Source organism: Larimichthys crocea, chromosome XVIII, assembly GCF_000972845.2.
Source record: "Larimichthys crocea isolate SSNF chromosome XVIII, L_crocea_2.0, whole genome shotgun sequence".
NCBI lineage: Eukaryota > Metazoa > Chordata > Actinopteri > Sciaenidae > Larimichthys > Larimichthys crocea.
The window spans coordinates 4964817-4986780 of record NC_040028.1 but is presented as its reverse complement, the minus strand read 5'-3'; the positions used below and the strand labels follow the sequence as shown (position 1 = coordinate 4986780).

Sequence of the window (21964 nt, the reverse complement as noted above, 5' to 3'; positions counted from 1 at the left end):
TGTCCAATGACACTTTTCTTTGTTTAGGGACAGGCTGTACAGAGTGAGTAGTGACACTCAAAGTGAATAAATTACCCAGATGTTGGCACTGAAAAGCCACTGGTAAAATGGTTTTCTGGTATATTATAGATTTTTGTTGTCAAGAAGGATCCACACAGTTCTGTGTACACAATCACGGGGTGAACAACATTTGACAGTCTGATGCCTAGGAGTTAAGTATTTGAACTGAGTATGTACAATAAACTACATGCACTACAGTCAGTGAACTGACCTCAGAGTCTCCAGTCTACAATTTGGACTCTTCAGTCCAGCAGACAGTGTCTTTACTCCTGAATCCTGTAGCTTGTTGTTGTAGCTCAGGAACAGGTCTCTCAGATGGGAGGGGTTGGACTTTAGAGCTGAGGCCACGACTTCACAGTGAGTCTGTGAGAGTCCACAGCCAGAAAGTCTGCCATGACACATAGATTACAAAATATGTTATTATAAAAGGACACTTTGACATCAAATGCGTAAAGTGAACAGTTTGATTACATTTGATTTCTCCACATCAGTGGTTCAGCTCATCTTATCTCACTGTGTTTGATGTGAAACAATCATTCTCATCACTCTCTCTCATACTTGCAGTATGCAGATTTTTCTTTGTTTTGCTTTAATCATGCAGATGAAGGGAGACAAAATGTAGCTACATTTAGGCTCCCATGTCTGTCTCCACAAAGTTGACATGAGGCCATCTTGATTAGAGAAACATTTTTTACAAGTGAACAGTTACAACTGGGAAAGACATTTCCCAATTCTGATGGAAAGTTTCTGTCAGGAAAAAAACCATCCAAATCTGTTTAAATCACTGATATTAAATCAAAATCAGTTTATTTTTACATGTCTCATTTGAAATGTTTCCTCCATGCTCACTATGAACTGACTCCAAAAATAACTGTGTTGAAAAACTCTGCAGCTATGAAATGCAAACAACTGAAAAATCTACATTTGTGCACTCACTCAAGCAGTTGAAACGGCTCAAATACATCTGACAAGATACAACTGAGATATAATGTAGTGCAAACACTTAATGATAATAAGAATTTATGGTGTAAATATCTGAAGAACTAAACTACTAATGTACTGATTAATAATGTTAATCACACTTACACGGCCTTTCTGCAGTTCTTAACAGCTGGAATCAGCCTTAGTCGTCCCTGGCCTGATGTGTTGTACTTTTCCAGGTGAACTTCATCCAGAACCTCCTCTGATATCTGCAGGATGTAGGCCAGAGCTGAGCAGTGGATCTCAGAGAGTTTCTTCTCTGATCTGTCCTTTGATTTTAGGAACTCTTGGATCTCCTGATAGACTGAGCGGTCATTCATCTCCATCAGACAGTGGAAGATGTTGATGCTTCTGTCAGGAGAGATATCATCACTGGTCATCATCTTCAGATTGTTGATGGATCCCTGGATGATTTCTGGACTGTTGTTCATCTGATCCAGAAGACCTTCTAAGAGTTTCTGGTTGGACTCCAGAGACAGGCCATGAAGGAAGCGAACAAACAGATCCAGGTGACCATTTTTACTTTCAAGGGATTTCTCCATGGCTTTCCTCAGGAACACATTCAAAGGCATCTCCACGGAAAAAAAGACTGGACCCAGGAAGTCCTTCAGTACCTCTGTGTTCTTGCTGGTGTAACAGTGGAGCATGTAGACTGCAGCCAGAAACTCCTGAATGCTCAGATGAATAAAGCAGTAGAGTGTTTTCTGCAAAATCACACTCTCTCTTTTGAAGATCTCTGTACAAATTTCTGGGACTAAGGCCTCTGTGAAATCAAGACCACACTCCTCCAGGTCTTCTTGGTAGAACATGATGTTTCCTTTCTCCAGCTGTTTAAACGCCAGCCTCCCCAGCTTCAGAAGAATCTCCCTGTCAGCCTCCATCAGCTCCTGTGGACTAGCCTCATGTCCCTCATCAAATTTCTGCTTCTTCCTCTTTGTCTGAACCAGCAGGAAGTGTGAGTACAGGTCAGTCAGGGTCTTGGGCAGCTCTCCCCTCTGGTCTGTAACGAACATGTGGTCTAGAACTGTAGCAGTCATCCAGCAGAAGACTGGGATCAGGCACATGATATGAAGGCTCCTAGAGGTCTTGATGTGTGAGGTGATTCTGCTGGACAGATCTTCATCACTGACGCTCTTCCTGAAGTACTCCTCCTTCTGAGCGTCAGTGAAGCCTCGTACTTCTGTTACCCTGTCAACATGTGAAGCAGGGACCTGTCTGGCTGCAGCAGGTCTGGAAGTTATCCAGATGAGAGCCGAGGGAAGCATATTCCCCTTGATGAGGTTTGTCAAGAGCACGTTGACTGATGACTTCTGTGTGATATCAGACACGACCTCTTTGTTGTTGAAATCCAGTGAAAGTCTGCTTTCATCTAGGCCGTCAAAGATGAACAGAAGTTTACAGACAGCGAGCTCTTCTGCTGTGACCTTCTGCAATGTTGGATGGAAAACATGGAGCAGCGTGAGAAGACTGTGCTGCTCGTTTTTGATCAAGTTGAGCTCCCTGAACGAGAGCAGAACCACCAGACTGACATCTTGGTTTTCCAAGCCCTCTGCCCAGTCCAGAGTGAACTTCTGCACTGAGAAGGTTTTTCCAATGCCGGCGATGCCATTTGTCAGAACGACTCTGATGCGTCCCTGTTGGTCGGGTAAATCTTTAAAGATGTCGTGGCACTTGATCGGAGTGTCATGAAGGGTCTCCCTCTTGGAAGCTGTTTCAAGCTGCCTCACCTCATGTTGGGTATTAACTTCTTCACTCTGTCCCTCTGTGATGTAGAGCTCAGTGAAGATCCTGTTGAGGAGTGTTCCACTCCCTGCTTCATCACTTCCTTCATTCACACATTCATATCTCGCCTTCAGACTGGTCTTATGTTCATCTAAAACCTCCTGCAGACCATCACTCACTAAAAAGAGAAAAGTTTAAGACAAATACAAACTGTCAGTCTACTGATTATTTTACCATTACCAATAAAACATCAGAACGTCAGAAATGCATCTTCCTCTCTCAGCCTCTGACTTTGTGTTGGTGTATGTGTTTGACAGCAGAGCAGCTCATTGTGGCTGTTCCTTCCTCCATGTAATATTTAAAACTGGTTCCTGTAGTTGTTGGTTTGTTTCCATATAAAAATATGCAGCAGGTTACATTTTAAGATGTACAGTCTTACTTTGTACAGCGGTGGTCTGGCTGGCTGGCTGCAGTCCAGGTCTTGTTCTGGATCTTTCTCCACATTGGGGACAGGAAGAGTCTCCTGATGAAGCTGACTGGTCCCAGTATGAGGTGATGCACTGTCTGCAGAACCAGTGTCCACAGCTGGTAGAGACTGGATCCTTCAGGTCTTCCTGACACAAAGTACAGCAGGACAGCTGCTCCTCCACAGAAACATGACTCCTCTTCGTCTCTCTGTGAAAACATTTCTTTATAACTCAAATGATTTGTTGCTTGTTTTTCAATCTTTAATGAAGATGTCTGTTATGTTTCAATTTTTTTCTGCTTTCAGAAACATCAATTAACAGTTTTTTTCTAATTGTCTATCTAATTAAATATTTAGAGATCTGCATTGTTATGAACACAGACTCAGTCCTGCGTAATGGCACAGTGCTCTGGCGTGACATTCTCAGCTGTGGATTTATCAACATATCAGCAGATGAATCAGCCACATTCCTTCAGATCAGCACAGACTGACTTTACTAAGGTTTACTGAGTGTCATTTTCTATCACCATAACAGCACAAATCACTGAACAGAACATGAACATCTCTAAAAAGACACACATTATGTATGCAAAATAAAGTGAGAAATTACTGATCTGCAAAAACTGGTTTAGTGATGTTTCAATATTTATATTTAAACTCTATTAATATAAATATTAATGTTAATATTATTATAGATTAATATTATTGTCAATCTGCCATTGACAGACTGTCTGTTTTCCTGGGGAAACACTATATTTTATATAAGATGTCATTTAAAGAGTAAACTCATCAAGCATTGACAAACAGAATCAAGGTGAGCAAAGCTTTTCTAAAAGTGACTTCTTCATCAGCTGTTGCTCAGTTGTGATATGAAGTGATTCAGAATGCATCTGGAGGATCCTAACAGATGATCTGAGGTAGAGCAACACCAACTAAATCTTTTGGAGGATGAATCTGAGAAAATGAATCAAACACGATTCTTTTAGATTTTAAATAGTTACAAATATTTACAGCGACTTCAACATTAGAGGAAAAAATGTCAATTCTAAAATTCTCAAGTGTTTTGCAAAAGAAAGAAATAAGATCCATTTTAGTTTGAAACAGTATCTGCACTCATAGTTCGGCATCAGAAATCTTTTAGCATTTTGTATGTATCATCTTCATCAGGTCAGTTTAGAGTGAAAGCTGTCACTTACTTTGTGTCCGAGTGTCCATGTTCATTACCGAAGTCTGGCGGAAGACTCTTACTCCTAATAGATGGACAGCTGGATCCTTGAGACTCTGCAGAGCTGAGTACGACAGACAGAGAGCAAACACCAACATGTTTTCATTCAGATTACATGAGTCCTGGTACTGTAACTTTCGCTCATCTGTACTGCTCTCCTTTATATATATTTATATTGTTCATATTTTAAATACTTGTTCTTAATTTTTCTTATATCTTTAGAGAATGTTTGTTATGCACCAATTTAACCAGAACAGATTCCTTGTATCTGAATAAATCACACTTGGCAATAAGCGTTTTTCTGATTCTTATGATAAATTCTCTGTATTTAGAACTTCCTAAATGGCATCCAGCAAACTGCTGTCAATCATTGGGAGGCTTAAAAGTTTGTATTAGTGCTTTAGTTCAGATTACAGCTTATCTAGATGAAGAACAGTTGACACAGATAGTGAGAAATCTAAAAGTTTGTTAGATTTTAGTCACCAGATCGACAGAGGTAACTGAGAATTAGTCAAATAAGTTAGTAGCAGATCCCTTACTTTGTGTCTGAGGGTCCAGGTTCATTACTGAAGTTTGGAGAAGCATTTCTGGAACGGTCCTTCTTTTCGTCCACACAAACACTCATCTTACACACACACACACACACACACACACACACACACACACACACACACACACAGTAAACAGTATTATACTATTCAGAGCTCCATCTGGTCAAAATCTCTGCTTGTTTTCTTGGTTACAGCAGGTTTAATGTGAATTGTTCAGCCATCATGTCTTTGAGTGGACAGATGAATCAAACTGTTGAGTTCATTCAAACATTTCTTTCCTCTACAGCAGTGGTTCTCAACTGGTCTGGCCTTCGGGACCCACCATCACCCCTAAAGGACAAGCCGTGACCAGACAGCCGCACCCCCCCCCCACCCCCCCCCCCCGAGGCGAACTTTTTGCTCGTGCGCAGTTGATGCCGCCGTGCGCCCTAGCCTAACCAGCCCCCCCCCCCCTCCTACGCGGCCCACATTGTCCATCGCTAAGCGCCAGGTGTGTGTTTGGGGTGTGTGATCTACTCGTTACATATAAATATCGGACTTATCGGCCCAAAAGCACGTCGGCCCACCGGGCAAATGCACGGTATGCCAGTCGTCCCTGGCCGGTGACCCAAATGAGGAAATTTTCAACTTCTCAAATTTATTTAATGAAAAGATGGTGCAGTTTTGGTGGGTGTCTATTAACATTACAAGGCCGGTGATAAGACGGCACTCCGCGGCATAAAAAATCCACTTCAATAAAAGCACAGGATTTTGTTCTTAACATTTTTTTTCCCAGCAAAGGCCGCGGACCCCCTGGAGAACGGGTCCGCGACCCACTTTTGGGTCGCGACCCACCAGTTGAGAATCACTGCTCTACAGTACACAGAGAGAAAACCGACTCATATTTTGACAGTAAAATAATAAAAATGTTGGATTCACACTCACCCTGCCTTCTGCTCTGTCGACTCAGTCTGAACAAACTGACTGAACTCTTTCACTTTCAGGTGATCCAGATGCATAAGAACCGGAGGGACCAGTTGTTATGCACCTGGATCACTTTCATTTTCAAGAAATGACATAATATTATAACATTATAACTCTTGTCTTTAACAAATATTTTTTTTTAAGTGCTTTAAATTAACTTAATGTTGTTGTTTTTTTTTGTTTTTTTGGGTTTTTTTTTTTTACAGACTTATAGGGAATAGGTAAAAAATAATAATGATTCTTTGTACCGATATACCTTTGTACCGATTTTTTTGTGTGTGTCAAATTTCTGAATCGGACTAATGTCTGCAGGACATTACAGTCTGTGTTAAATTATACAGTGTAGATTACAGTGCATGTTTACCTATAATGAAAATATTTACTAATGTATAAGCAAGATAAGTAATATTTTTCAGACACTGTACATTTAAATTTTATGTTACACGCTTTTTGACACATCATGGATACATTGACCTGTTTATTTTCTTCTCTTTGGTCTGTGCTAATGGAAGTACTGTCGTGAGCTGGGCAGCTTTGGATGTATGAATAAAAATGAAAGCTATTTAGGAGGCTTTAAATACACAAACGACTGTCAGTCATTAGGAGGTTTAAAAGTTTGTAGTGCTCTTAAATCAGATTACAGATTACAAGAGTGACAGGAATGCGGGGAGAGAGAGAGAGAGACGGGGAATGACACGCGGGAAAGAGCCACAGGTTGGACTTGAACCCAGGGCCTCCGCAGCAAGGACCGAGCCTTCGCACATGGGGCGCCTGCTCTACCTAAACACTAAACTAAAGCTAAACACCGCCCCCAGATTACAGCTTTTCTAGATGACTGACAGCTGTCACAGATACCAAGAGGAAGATGGAAAATAATTTGTCTTCATGTCAAAGGTTTGTTCAATTTCAAGTTGAGGTAATAGAAAACAGTAAAATTGGTTTTGTCTAAACATATTCTGCACCTAATGTAGCCCTTTTAGTATTTTGTGTTGTGTGTGCACTTTAATGTAGTCCTGTCTGCCCTATTTTTTTATGTTTCATGTAACACCATGGCCCTTGGCGAAACACTGTCTCTTTATATATACATATCATATATGCACATTCACATATGTACCTCTTCACCTGACGTGACTTGAGCTCAGAACACAGCAAACAAAAAAAACAGGTTTGTTCAAGAGTCACAAGATGAGGGCGAGATATGACATGAGGACAAAGATGTAATTTTTAGATAAATATTAACAGGAACAGTTTAACCTGCTGGAGCTTAAAGATCACACAGGTTCTTTAATACACGGTAACAGACATGATCTCATATCAATCTAAGTTTTATTTACATTAAAAAAAACCAAATTAAATTAATTAAAACAATTTACAAAACTAATGAAGCACAACTTTAAAACTTGCATGAAAAAAGAGAGAAAACATCAAAACAAACTAAACAGAGATAAGGCAAAGCTATAAAGAGATAAAATAAGAGACAAAAGCGTAGAAACAAAGCAATTAAAGAAACAAGAGACAAAACACAGAGAGAAAAATATAAAGAGAAACTAAGAGAGAAACAAAACAGCAGTCTTGTGTAGAGTCAGTGGAGACTGGGAGAACAGAGGCCAGGCCACAGGTGTCTGTGAAGGGCATGAATGTCAAACAGACTCCACACTTCAATTAAAAATCCACGTTGTGCATCTATATACAGTACATACCAGAAAGCAGCTGTGCAGACAGCAGGGGTAGGAGAGCATCAGCTCAAATATCACTGAGCAACAGACCTGAGACTCAAAGAATGAAGGTGCCAGTATAAGTAGTGTCTTGTGAGTTGGGCACCTTTTCACAAATGTCTATGCTTATATAAAGTGTCAGTCTTGATATGTGAGTGACTGAAAAAAGAACAGTCTGGTCTCCATCTCATGCCGAGGCGCTGTTCTTACAGGAGCTGGGGAAATCTATAGTGTCCTCAGAGATTGTGCCGATAAAGCACATTTCAAACTTGTAAATTCCAGTTTGAACATAGATGAAGCTGCTGTCACAGATAGCCCACAGAACCACCAGGAGCTGTACGGTTTTGGATGTCCAAGGTATTTGTAAACATGATTTTTCAAGGTTTTTGGTTACACAAATATATTTGAACATTAGGTTCACCCAGAGAACAGGGGGAAAAAAAAAAAAAAACGTGTATGGGAGGGGCGGCTTGTAGGTGTAAGTTCCAGCCTGCATGTGGGCCTCCACACGGATCAACACCTGCAAACAGACAGACATCATGGACACCATCATGTAATAATAATTAAAACAACAATTATAGACATACTACTTTGTGGTTTTACCCAGTTGATACCACCAGATGGTGGTATGGTTCTATTAATCAGGCGTCTGTCTCCTATCTCCTGCCAAGAGGCAGTGGTCTGGATAAAGTCAGATTTTATTGTGGATTTTTTAAAGGCTAGCACATACAGTATTTTTGGGCAAGCACAGCTTTACATCATTGACATTATTGAACAGTGTTTCTGTCATTGTGATTATTCTTTCTTAACTTTTTTTGTACAGGGTTCCTACACCTTCTGAAACATCAAATTCATTCGCTGTCTTGAACTTTTCCCCTTAAAATAGAAGGATTTCAAGGACACATTTGACAGAACATATATTAATCTTTCTTAATTGTATGCTTGGTTGTCACCTTTGTAAAGTACTACTTGGTAAACTGGTAGTTTGCTCTCTACAATGTGTGATGCAGAGAGAGACGTGTGGTGCACCCCAATATAACTGACTTTCATGCTATAATAATAAATAATAATGATGATTGTAAAAATGGACTTGATTCAAGAAGGTTTTATTTAAAACTGCTAGAATGCAGCTGTTTCTGAGGCTTGGAAATTTACTCCACCTTGATTAAACTGCTGCCGGGTACTTAATATTAACCAGCAGCAGTTAATTATTTATCAACAGGAGAAAAAAAAAGAAATCAGAATAAAAAAAAAAGAATCACATTTATTACAGTATAGTAAACATATAAAATGTCAATCTGGAAAACAGATTGCTGAATTATAGTCCCTTTAGCTTGGAAATTAAAAGCATGTACCTTTATTTTGATAAGATAATGAGCCACTGAGGCAACCCGTTAAGTATGAAGCACACGCCTTAAAGGTAATATTTACTTATGGTGTTGCGCTGTTAAGGAGACCAAATAGGAAAAACAGCAGTCTGTCTGTGGAAGTAGAAGAAGTCAGTTTGACAGTAGAGTATGTGTATGAATGATTTTTGGTAAAATGGTGGATATTTAGGACGAATGGCATGACTGGACCTCTGACTAAAGTGTCAGGCTCAGATACTTTGTTCTCAAGAATCTTTGACAGCAGCCATGGCTTCCCTTGGACAGATCATCTTCTACACGTATGTTTATACTGTTTGAATGTGTTCTCTAATGATGGTGATTCAATTCTGAAAACATACAGGTGTCTAGAGTGGTAAAACTTGTACCTTTCCTGAGTATTATACTACTTTATAACTGCTAGAATAGGTTTCGGGAGAAGAATATTTTACTTTTAACTATATGACAGCTATGGGTACTGTTGACTTTTTAAGATTTCAGATTATTAAACGAAATGCTATGTCGACCCTTGTCTGAGGTTTAACTTATCTAATATCACAAAAGGCAAGGACTATAGAATAGTCCCCAAGGCTGGTAATCACAGGAGTAAATGACCAGACTTCATTTAAAGAAGTTACAAGTAGTAGATCCACCTCAACCAGCTGCAATAATAAAATGCTACCTACACATTGATAAATCAGTAACGGTCTATAATAATAATGTAACATATAATGCTAGCTATGCTTAAGTGCAATGTGCTAATAATACTGTACTTTTGATTAAGTACATGTTTAATGCAAAGCATCTACTTCTGACATTGTGAGATTGTTGTATTGGTAGTAGTTCTTCCACTGCTGGGTGTCTACAGTACAGTTTTCTAAATCAGCTTCATCTCTTGGTTGCTGTGAACAACTGCAAGTTGATGTTAAGTCAGCAGTGTGTCTGTTGCCTTTACACTTTGCTGTGTTTGTGTTTCTCTTTGTGTGTAGCATGATTATCCTTATCGTCATATTTGCAGCCTTCATCATCCTCATCTTGGCCTTGGCCTTCTCAGGTAAGACCTGTGGATCATTTTGATCATTAACTATGGCTTTGCGGGGCCTGAGGGGATACATGGAAAGTCATGTTTAATATTTTTGTATAGATGTCAATGGGGAGTGTTTTGCTGGTTAAAAAATACCCACACTGCTTGTTCCTTCCAGATTCTTGTTTTTATTCAGTGCAGACATACCGTACTTGACAAAGATTTGATCACAGATAGTAGGGTTAGGTTCTGGGTTCAATTGGAATGATCAGTTATCGGTAAATGGTAAATGGACTGTACTTGTAGTGCCTTTCTAGTCTTCCAACCATTCAAAGTGCTTTTACACTACATATCTCATTCACCTATTCACACACACATTCATACACTGATGGCATTGGCATGCCATGTAAAGCACCACTGGCTCATCAGTTTTAGGAGTTAACCATTCATACGCATTCACACACCAATGGCGCAGCCTTTGGGAGTAATTTGGGGTTCAGTATCTTGCCCAACGACACTTCAACATGCAGATTGGAGGAGCCGGGGATTTCTACTCAAAAGGTCCAGTGTGTAGGTTTTAGATGCATCTAGTAGTGTAACCGCTGCATTGCAATCTCCTCACGTCATCCTTGCCTTCCAAATGTAAAGGAGAAACAACACTTGAAAGGCCCTGTCTAGAGTCAGTGGAAGTGGATACCTCATCAGAGATTAAGGAAACATGCTCTATTAAAATATAAGCTTCTTGATAAATTACTACAGTATAGGCAGCCATGGAAGCAAATAAAGTGGATCAAAGGAGTGAACGTTAGATTCTGCCCGGCCTGAGAAGCTCCATGAGCAGACACAGCAAATATTGGCTATGATTTTAAGATAAAGACGCCCAAAAGGAATGTGAATCTGTGAATCTTACCACCATCATCGTCCCTCTCTTTTTAATCTCGTGGATGCTGTAAGATTGTGTTACCCGGCTCTCACTGCAGGTGCAGAGTTCACCGTAGTGTCGGTATGGAGTACTAGCCAGGTAATGGTGACTTTTCCACGTATAAACTCATCAATTATTTCCCTCATAAAGTTTCCAAAGACACTACCTACAACACTGCTGTGGAAAGTTATAAAGTCACTGAGTTCAAGTATTGAAATCACGTCACGTAATCATCATCGGTAAACAGCGGGTCCTACTCGGCTCTTACTGCCCAAGAAGGAGGCTGCTTTCTCAGGGAAAGTGAACCGTAGAGTCTGTAAGGAGAGTCACAGAGACTTTTAGCTCGAAATTCACAGATTTTTTTTTTCTCAAAGTTACCAGAACAGTTGTTAGAGCAGGGGTTCTTAGCCTTTTTGACCTCGGGGCCCAACTTTTCAGGTACAAAGTGGCCCATTCAAATATTAACACTGTACTGGTTTAACTAATTGATCTCACTCTTTGATTTGTATTCAATAACTAAATCAAATCCACTTACAGTTTAACAAGCAAAAGCCATGTCAAATAAATGACATGATAGAATGTGATCATCACACGGACATTTATTTATCATGTGTATGTAAACCTGCAAATACAACAAGACGCTGAACAGGCTAGGTCTGGTGCCATGCTTTTGTTACATTTTTTTATTCATCATATTTTTTGAAAGTCCCTACATTTTTTGCTGGAGTGAAAGCTAAATATTAGTAATTTTTGTGGTAATGAGCCTGACACGAGTGTTTTTTCATAACTTCAGGTTCTTCTTTGTTGATTCCCGTGTTAAATGAACACACTATTTGTTTACTCTTTGCTAACCCACAGCCAGTTTGTGAACATTCCTAAAGCTGTCAAACATCAGTGTCTCTAACCAACAGTCATATTCTTCTTAGCAGTAACTAGGACTATTCAGTTTATCAGAAAAGGCTTGAGCATGCATGGCAGAACTAGAAGTTGCTCTTCATATCTGTGACAAAAGAACAATGACAATAGTCCCAACGGTCCATTGGGGGTTGGCACCACTTACGTCTTCATTTTTTTTTGTTTTAACTACTAGTGATGTGACAGTCGCGAACAAGCTGGTTCAAAGAGCCTGCTCTTTTTAAGTGAACGATGGGAGCCGGCTCTCATCTGCGAGCCATTTAAAAAAAAAAAAAAAAAAAAATGTATAGTGTAATACAGTGCGCATTAGGTGGTCCATGCATGCAATGACTCAAAGTCACATGTGTGCTGTGCAACCAATCACATGAGGATAGACAAGGATCATACCACCAAGTAGGGAGGGGTGGGGTTCCAGCATAGCAGAGCTCATTGACAGATGCGTTGAGCGAACAGGGGGCTACAGCAATTTATTGATATTAGAAAATGTAATTTTTACTTTTGAATACTTCAGTACAAGGGATGTATTGAATAATTTACGTGATATACATGTACACAAATGAATCATAAGTCAAAACTAAATTCAGGCCGGTGTTTAGCTCAGTTGTAAAGCAGCTACCCCATGTGCAAAGGCTCAGTCCTTGCTGCAGAAGCCCAGGGTTCGAATCCGACTTGTGGCTCTTTCCCGCATGTCATTCCCCATCTCTCTCTCTGACCACATTCCTGTCACTCTTCAGCTGTCTCTATCGAATAAAGTTTGAAAAGGCCAAAAATATATCTTTAAAAAAACAGCTCTAAATTTGGCTGAATTATAAAAGGTATAGTAACATGAAGAGCCTTTTGGGAGTCTTGGGAGTCTTGGGAGTCGAAAGAGCCAGCTCTTCTTGGTGAGCTGAGTCAAATGATCCAGTTCGCTAAAAAGAACTGGAATTCCCACCACAACTTCTCCATAACTTTTGCTGGCTGAGTATCTTCTTCTGCTTTACTGCCACCAAGTAGTGGGAAGCTGTATTGTGACTGTGTGTCTCATGGATAACAGTTATATCTCTGGTGTTTTCAATTGCTAACTTATGCGGTCCCAAAACTGAAAGTTTGCTGGCCTCTGGGTGTTTCTCAGGGCCCCATGGTTAAGAATCATTGGTCTAGAGGGGTTTATTTATGCTGGACTTAACCGCTGTCAAATAATTAGAAAGTGACATATTTCTCTCTTTCTCCCTGTGTGTGTGTGTGTGTGTGTGTGTGTGTGTGTGTGTGTGTCTCCCTCTCTCTCAAACATACGGACACAAAGCAAATTAAACTTCTTCTCATTATTTTGCAGCACAGACTGAAGTCAGACTCAGACGTAGAAGCTGCTTCATGAAATAAACCTTGTTGTGCTTGTTTTGGCCTCATGGAGGTTCAGTGTCTTCAATCTGACAACCTGTGTTAGCTGCAGTCTGGGGAGGAGGGAGACTACTCTGCAATGTTTTAAATTTGAGTTGCGGTGTCCAGTCTTACATATTTTACCTTTTAAATTAACACTCAGATAGATGCACATTCTGGTAAGAAATCTTATCAGTTAGTCATGAATCCTCCCTGATAACCATGAAGGATTAATTTATTTAATTAGATAGAATAGAAAAATAGAACATAATATATATATATAATATATAATATATTATATATAATATATATATATATATATATATATATATAGATATATATATATATTATATATTGTCACAATCCACTCCGGTCCCCTGCCTGCTTTTCCTCTTACCTGCACCCAGTAACTTTCCACTCACCTGTCAGCCTCGCCTCCTCATCAGTCACCATGGTTTCTCCCGCCCTCCTCACCTGCTCCTCATAGTAATCAACCCTGTATTTAAGCACCAACCTCCAGACACTCTTTGCCAGATTGTTCTTCGCGTCATGCAAGTCTTTCCAGCACTTTTGTCCGGACTGATCTCCCGTTGCCGACCCTGCCTGCCTTTGACCTGCCGTCTGTCTCTGCCCCGGTAACACCTCAGCTTTTCGTCCCCGACCACGAGTTTCGCCTCAGTGTTTCTGGTGTCTGTCTGCCTGTTTCCCTGGCTGTTTGGAGGTTTCCCCGGGCAGTCTGTCCCCCTGCTCCAGTTCGTTGCCACAGACTCTCCGATTGGAACCAGGACTTATTCCCTCTCTCTCACCTGCCATATCGCCTGCTGTGAGTTTCTCAATTAGGAACATTACTAAGTATCCCTTGCTGTTGTGCTGCATTTGGGTCCTACACAAGCCCGTTTCAGTACAATCTGGCCAAAGCATGGATCCAGCACACACCGCTTCGCCAGAGCTACGCCTGGAGAGGGTGGATAACATTCTCCAGCGACACGAGGCATTGGTTGCTTCCACCGCAGCCGAGGTACGCCAGGCTACCGTCACTCAACAACAGGCTGCCGCTAACCAGGAGCAGACATTAGCGGCATTAGCTTCACAGATCCAGCAGCTCACACTGTGCTCTCACAGAATATGGTCCAGAACGTACCTGCAACAGCGCCTGCTGCCGTACCAACCAACGCCACCTGGTCCAGTTTCTGAACCCCGAGTTGGGGCTCCGGAACGTTATGCGGGAACCCAGAGGTCTGTAATCCGTTTATTACGAACTGCTCAATCCTGTTCGCCCGCCAGCCACACACATTTGCCTCGAGGAGGCCAAAGTGGCGTTCACCATTAATCACCTCACGGGGAGGGCCCGCCTGTGGGGAACCGCTGAATGGGAACGTCAAACTCCTGCTGCAGCTCCTTCAGAGACTTCGCTGCTGAGCTCCGAAAGGTTTTTGGCCCACCTTCCCAGGTCCAGATGCTATGGGCGGTCTCCTGAACCTCCACCAGGGGGACCGCTCCGTGGCTGACTACTCTATTGACTTTCGCACCAGGGCTCGCCAGAGTAAATGGAACACCGAGGCCCAGTGCGACGCCTACCTACAGGGGCTTAGGAGTATGTTAAGGACGAGCGGTGGGTCAATGATCTCCCTGCCACTTGGATGAGCTCATCGAACCACACGGCGGGTGACCGGCGCATCCAGGCCAGGTGGGAGAGAGAGACGGCGAGGACGGTTGGGGCATCCCTTCCTTCCCAGTTCCGTGCAGTACCAGAGGTACCCTCTTCCCGGCCTGAACCTCAGAGGGGAGATTCAGAACCTAGGCAGTTGGCAGAACCACTCAGTCACCAGAGGAACGCCAGCATCGCAAAGACACAACCTATGTCTGTACTGTGGACAAGAGGACACTTCGTCCCAGGTGTCCAGAAAAAAGCCAGTCTCACCAGTAGCGAGGGATGTACTGGTGAGTCCGACCTCTGAACTGTCCCTCAGGAAATGCCCCCTCTGCCATGGTCGCCTGCTGCTATCAGGGGGCTCCCACTCCCTTGCCGTCTTCATTGACTCTGGCGCCGACGTCTCCATTATAAATGAAGAGCTGGCCCAGCAGTTGGAGATAGAAAAGGTTCCGCTGCCTCAGCCTGTCCCCGCCAACGCCCTGGACGGTCACCTGCTGGGGACCGTCACTCATCAGACTGTTCCAGTGCAGATGCTTCTCTCCGGCAACCACCAGAAACTATCACGTTTCACATCTGGACTCTCCGCGTATCCCACTCATTTTGGGATATCCCTGGCTCCGGCGCCACAATCCCCACATAGACTGGGCGACGGGAGCCATTCTGGGCTGGAGCTCGGCCTGTCACCAAGTCTGTCTCAAGCAGGCCTCCGCCCTCAGTCCAGGCCCTGCACCACGTTGGCTCCTGATCTGATGGGGGTCCCGCCAGAGTACCACGATTTCAGGGAGGTTTTCAGCAAGGCGAAGGCGACCTCTTTGCCTCCACACCGTCCAAGACTGTGCCATGAGATCTTCTACCCGGCACCAGTCCTCCCCGAGGTCGTCTAACTCCCTGTCCGCACCAGAGAGGAAGGCCATGGAGGACTACATAACGACTCCTGGCGGCTGGCATCACCGTCCGTCATCCTCCCCCTGCTGGAGCGGGGTTCTTTTTTGTCGAGAAGAAGGACAAATCATTGAGGCCCTGCATCGACTACCGAGGCCTCAACGACAAACGGTGAAGAATCGGTATCCCCCTCCCCCTCATCTCGTCTGCCTTTGAACTCCTGGAGGGGGCTACCACTTCACCAAACTGGACCCCGCAACGCCTCCACCTGGTGCAATTCGGGAGGGCGACGAGTGAAAGACAGCATTCAACCACATACTGGACACTATGAATACCTGGTGATGCCCTTTGGCCTCACCAACGCCCCCGCCGTCTTCCAGGCTCTGGCCAACGACGTGCTCCGGGACATGCTTAACAAGCATGTCTTCGTCTACTTGGATGATATTCTAATTTTCTCCAAGGCCAAGGAGGACCACATCCACCATGTTCAGGGGGTTTCTCAACGGCTCCTGGAAAACTCGCTGTTTTGTAAGGCAGAGAATGCGAGTTCCATGCTCCATCAGTCTCCTTCTTGGATACATGGTCGGCCAGGGGAGCATCCAGATGGATCCAGCCAAGGTCTCAGCCGTGCCGCCTGGCCTGTTCCTGACTCCCGGAAGCAGCTACAAAAGATTCCTGGGGTTCGCCAATTTTTACCGTCGTTTCATTCGGGGATACAGCACGGTGGCAGCCCCTCTCACAGCTCTCACCTCTTCCAAAGCCCCCTTCAGCTGGTCCTCCGCCGCCACAGATGCCTTCCAGACCCTCAAGAATCGCTTCACCTCTGCGCCTATCCGGCGTATGCCCGACCCCAAGAGACAGTTCGTGGGGGAAGTAGACGCCTCTGATGTCGGGGTGGGGGCTGTCCGTCTCAGTGGCTACTGATGACCAGAAGCTCCACCCCTGCGCCTTTTTCTCTCGACGCCTGACTCCCGCAGAAATGAACTATGACATTGGAACGGGAGCTTCTGGCGGTCAAATTGGCACTGGACGAGTGGCGTCACTGGCTGGAGGGGGCCGAACAACCATTTCTCGTATGGACGGACCACAAGAACCTAGAATACATCAGGTCAGCCAGAAGACTGAACTCCAGGCAGGCCCGCTGGTCCCTCTTTCTCACCCGATTCAATTTCACTCTCTCCTATCGCCCGGGAACCCGCAACGTTAAGCCTGACGCCCTCTCCCGCCAGTTCCTGAAGGAAGAGGTTTCCACGGCAGGGACACCATCCTTCCCTCTGCTCGCCTGGCCGCCGCCATTACATGGGGGATTGAGGAGAGAGTTAGGACGGCGCTGGAGGAGCAACCAGGTCCCAGCGCTGTCCTCCCAACCGGCTCTTCGTCCGCGCCCACCTCCGTTCTGAGGTGCTCCAGTGGGCCCACAACACAACCTCACCTGCCATCCAGGGATCCAGAGGACCAAGGAGGTTCTTCAGCGCCGATTCTGGTGGGACTCCCTGGACCTGGACACCCAGGGGTTTGTCAAGGCCTGCCCTGTCTGCAACCGGAACAAATCCCCACCAGGCTCCTGCTGGTCACCTGCTCCCGCTTCCAGTTCCCCATCGTCCCTGGTCCCACATATCTCTGGACTTTGTGACCGGTCTACCACCATCTCTAGGACACACCACTATCCTTACCGTGGTAGACCGGTTTAGCAAGATGGCCCACTTCATTCCCCTGCCCAAGCTCCCTTCAGCCAAAGAGACTGCTGAACTGGTCTCCAGCACATATTCCGGCTCCATGGTCTTCCAGTCGATTTGGTCTCTGACCGAGGACCGCAGTTCTCCTCGTTTTTTTGGAGAGAGTTCTGCTCTCTCATCGGGGCACGGCCAGCCTGTCATCCGGGTTTCATCCTCAATCTAACGGCCAGACAGAGCGGAAAAACCAGGAGATGGAGGGGCTCTCCGGTGTATGGTCTCCAGTCACCCCACTTCCTGGTCGCAGCAGTTGCTCTGGGTAGAATATGCCCATAACCCACTCCTTAGCTCCTCCACTGGTCTCTCCCCTTTTCAGTGTGCTTATGGATACCAGCCACCCCTATTCCAGCCCAGGAGAGGAGGTTTCTGCCCCTCTGTACAGGCTTCATCCGCCGGTGTCGCCGCACCTGGTCCCAGGCCAGATCCACTCTCCTGCGGTCGGTGGGCCGTTACAGAGCCTTGGCCAATCGTCGCCGCACCTCGGCTCCTGCTTATCAAGTGGGACAGAAGGTGTGGTTGTCAACCCGGGACCTACCACTCCGGGTCGACTCGAAAAACTGGCACCCAAGTTCATCGGCCCCTACGAAATTCAGAAGGTCATCACACCTGCTGCAGTCCGCCTCAAGCTTCCCAGGTCCATGCGAGTACACCCCACATTCCATGTCTCAAAAATCAAGCCGGTTCTGGAGAGTCCCTTGATTCCTGCTACCCAGACTCCTCCGCCACCTCGCCTTATCAATGGAGACCCAGCCTACACGGTTCGACGGCTTATCCGCTCTCGTCGCCGTGGGAGGGGCATCCAGTACCTGGTTGACTGGGAGCGATATGGTCCAGAGGAGAGGTCGTGGGTCCCCGCCAGCTAGATCCTTGACCCTCAGCTCATTACTGACTTCCACCGGCAGCACCCGGACCAGCCCTCCAGGATACGCCCGTCCACTGATAACCCCCGCCTGAGCGCCTCTGGTGCCCCACCCATCCCCGGCCCTAGCGAGGTGGACCCGCCATCGTCCTCTGTGGACTCTTCATCTGAGGACGAGGGGTTCTTCGCGTCATGCAAGTCTTTCCAGCACTTTTGTCCGGACTGATCTCCCGTTGCCGACCCTGCCTGCCTTTGACCTGCTCGTCAATCACCTCAGCTTTTCGTCCCTGACCACGAGTTCTGCCTCAGTGTTTCTGGTGTCTGTCTGCCTGTTTCCCTGGCTGTTTGGAGGTTTCCCCGGGCAGTCTGTCCCCCTGCTCCAGTTCATTGCCACAGACTCTCCGATTGAACTCAAGACTTATTCCCTCTCTCTCACCTGCCATATCGCCTGCTGTGAGTTTCTCAATTAGGAACATTACTAAGTATCCCTTGCTGTTGTGCTGCATTTGGGTCCTACACAAGCCCTATGTATGTATGTATGTATGTATGTATGTATGTATGTATGTATGTATGTATAGCATGACCATTCTGAAAGCTAATCATCTGTATATATTCTTTATTATATGTCTGAGCCTATGTCCCTATCCCATAGGAGCTGGCAGCAGGGTACAGAGCACCAACACATCGCCCATTGGCAACCTCAGTGATGATGTGCTACTCAGTTGCTATCTTAACAAAAATAATCACCAAGCAGTCAATGACATTTCAGTCACCTGGAAGAAGGCAAACCTGGCAGGACTTGTTTACAAGTATCAGAATGGAGCTCCGGATCTTACAGACCAGAATTCACAGTTTAAAGGGAGAACTCTGCCCTTCCTTGATAAGTTAATGACAGGGAATGCATCTCTGCTGCTGAAGGGTGTGCGAAATAGTGACAGGGGGGAGTATACCTGCAGCATCAGCTACTCTGAGGGAACTGGAGAGGTCAACATTTACCTTCGAACAGCAGGTAAGATGACTCGTCTTTCCAGTTTCACTTTGTTTGCTTTGAAAATCTCTCATTGCGATGCTGTTGAACATGAGAGACATAGGGTGACCCTACATGAATCTCATTCATTTTCAGTGTTTCCTAAGCATGCCCGCTGATAAGTGTTGTATAGTAGTACAATGTAATGTTTAGTAATTCTTAACAATTCTAATATATTTGATATAACAACTGTGTTTTACTATCAGTAATTCATTAGCTATCATCATTAATCATTATGTTTACACAGATGAACAGATATACACATTACTAAACACTTTAAAATGTACCTAGATCTGCATACAATCTACATTATAGCATGTTATAACCAACTCATCTAATGTTTACGCATGTTTAAACACTTATGCGGTAAGTCTACTAGTTGAGACTACTTCACAGGGTTATGTTATGTAGCATAGATTCACAATTTTTTTACTTACCACTTTTATTGTCTCAGCCTTTTCAGCACCCACATTTACACTCCTCCAAGGCATCCTGGCCACTCACGCGAGCTGGTGGTTCCCTAAACCAAACGTGACATGGTCGGACTATGATGGGAAAGTCCTGCTGGGAAATAATATCTTAACAGAAAGCTCCACAGGAATATTCAGTGTAGTCAGCACGTTGCAACCAGTCAACAACAGTGGCACCTACACCTGTAGCATTGAAAATAACCTGTTGATCTCCATTTCTCAGGCAACTATAACAGGTATTGTTTAACCAGAATATCTTCAATTTCAAAATCTCTCTGTTGATGTGTCATTAATTGTACCTGTAAAAAACATAGAATAACAGATATATTTTTAAAAAGCAAAAACGTTAAAACATTAATATTACATCTATTTTGTATTATGCATTCATGGTAAACTTTAATGCATTCATAATGCTTTATGACCACACTTAAACACACATAATGCTTTCTGATGCACTATGTCAATAGTCATGAAACATTAGAAAATGAATTACAACCTCAAGACACTTGTTCCTGGCAACCTTGGCAGCGTTTTCCAAGGTCAGGTAAACTGTCTTTATGTTTATGTAAACACAAATTACAAGCTCTGTTCGTGCCCGGTTTGCTTGCAAAGGAACCAAGACCCACGTTTTCAGGCAGACCAGAGTTTAGATGACTTTTCACACCTGTCTTAACAAAGTGAACTCAAACAGCTCTGGTGTGAATGCACCCTAACCCATAAAATACACTACATGCAGAACGGCTGCAGAACGCCTCCACTCCAAAACGACTGCGTACTCCGCCATTGTGATGTGCTCAGGTGCGTCTCCGCCAGTCACAGAGCATTGCGAGAATGGCAAGATCTCGCAAATTCACACATAATTGCGCGATATTGCCGGCTGTAGTCTCTTTGACTCCTGCAATGGCATTCCACACCGCATCTTTTTTTCTGGTGTCCTCCCTAAAAAGGATGTGAGGTGTCATAAAAAAACAGCAGGGAAGTATGCGTATTATGTCTTTATGGATTGAGGGGGTTGTGGATGTGTCTTTCATCCCACAGTGAAAATAAAGCTTAACAAAAACGTTTTGTATATTTCTTACTTTAGATATATAATTTAGGTTTTGTATGTTTAGGTTTCATTTCTAAATCAGACAGATTTTATTTTTAATTCTGCATTTTGGCTTCTTACATAATAATCACTTCTGATTAATAACAATAATAACTTATGACACTGCTTTGACTGCTACAGCAGATGATTGTTGAGGGGTGTGTATAGGTGAGTATAGGTTGTTATAATGTGTTATAAGCCCCATCAGTCAGCCTCTAGCTAATCAAGAGCATCTATAAGACTCTTGAAGTTATAATTCATAGCCACCACTATAATGATTTATAACTGATGATATAGAGCATCAGAAAGCATTATGTGTTTATGAGTGTAGTCATTATGAATGCATTATAATTCATCATGAATACCTACAAAAGTCTTCATAGAACATATTACCCATATTACATTTGGAAAAAAGAATGATTTGAATTTTCTTTCATTTTTTCCAGGCTCTAATGTTTCATGGAGCACATACTTCACCTACAGCACTGCATCATCCCTGCTGGCCTCAACTTACCTGATTACTACGACCAGTATTGCCCTCTGCATCTATTATCTGATCTAATTATTATCTATTATCTGATCTCCATCTAGTTGTGACTCTGCATGTGTGTGCATGTGATGTATTCAGTGCAATTTTTTTTTCTGAATTTGAGAAAGTAATGAGTATTAATTTCTGAACTTGACATTATATGGCTAAGTTATTACAGTGTGTTGTTGCCGTGAAACAGTATTCCACTGGTGTAGTGCATTTTCTCAGTCAGGTTTTACATTTTCTTTTTACTTTGTCAGATGCATGTGTCATGTTAGGCCCCCTTCTCTTAGTAAACATTTCTAAATTCCACATTTCCACTGTGGAGGTTTGTCTGACTGATATTTCGCTCTGTGCTCCAATAAACAGTTGAGCAAGACTCGGCCAGTTAAAAGTTGAGAACCTGTCAACATTCCAGCTAGCTAAGTAGCCCAGGGGTCTTGAGTGGGTTTTATA

At 43.8% G+C, this 21964-nt stretch overlaps 2 protein-coding genes across 2 annotated transcripts; one reads left to right on the top strand and one right to left on the bottom strand.

Moving 5' to 3' along the window:
• Positions 1-1142: 1142 nt before the first annotated feature.
• On the bottom strand, positions 1143-5074 carry LOC109139086 (NLR family CARD domain-containing protein 3). Its single transcript, XM_027291084.1, has 4 exons — positions 4994-5074; positions 4426-4518; positions 3203-3438; positions 1143-2941 (listed from the first exon to the last, which is right to left on the bottom strand). Coding segments are annotated over exons 3-4 (1800 nt in total). The 5' UTR covers positions 3204-3438; positions 4426-4518; positions 4994-5074.
• Positions 5075-9173: 4099 nt separating this feature from the next.
• Positions 9174-21956, top strand: vtcn1 (V-set domain containing T cell activation inhibitor 1). The gene is made up of 5 exons (XM_027291247.1): positions 9174-9349; positions 10037-10101; positions 19048-19404; positions 19877-20128; positions 21426-21956. The coding sequence occupies exons 1-5, from the start codon at positions 9318-9320 to the stop codon at positions 21539-21541; spliced, it is 822 nt and encodes a 273-aa protein (XP_027147048.1). The 5' UTR covers positions 9174-9317; the 3' UTR covers positions 21542-21956.
• Positions 21957-21964: the final 8 nt, after the last annotated feature.

What these genes read in the sequence shown, in the direction of transcription:
- vtcn1 (XM_027291247.1), top strand. Translation starts at nt 9,318, where the DNA reads ATGGCTTCCCTTGGACAGATCATCTTCTACAC. An exon ending in CTTGGCCTTGGCCTTCTCAG is followed by an intron (nt 10,102 to 19,047) that starts GTAAGACCTGTG and finishes CCTATCCCATAG; the next exon opens with GAGCTGGCAGCAGGGTACAG. An exon ending in CATTTACCTTCGAACAGCAG is followed by an intron (nt 19,405 to 19,876) that starts GTAAGATGACTC and finishes TTATTGTCTCAG; the next exon opens with CCTTTTCAGCACCCACATTT.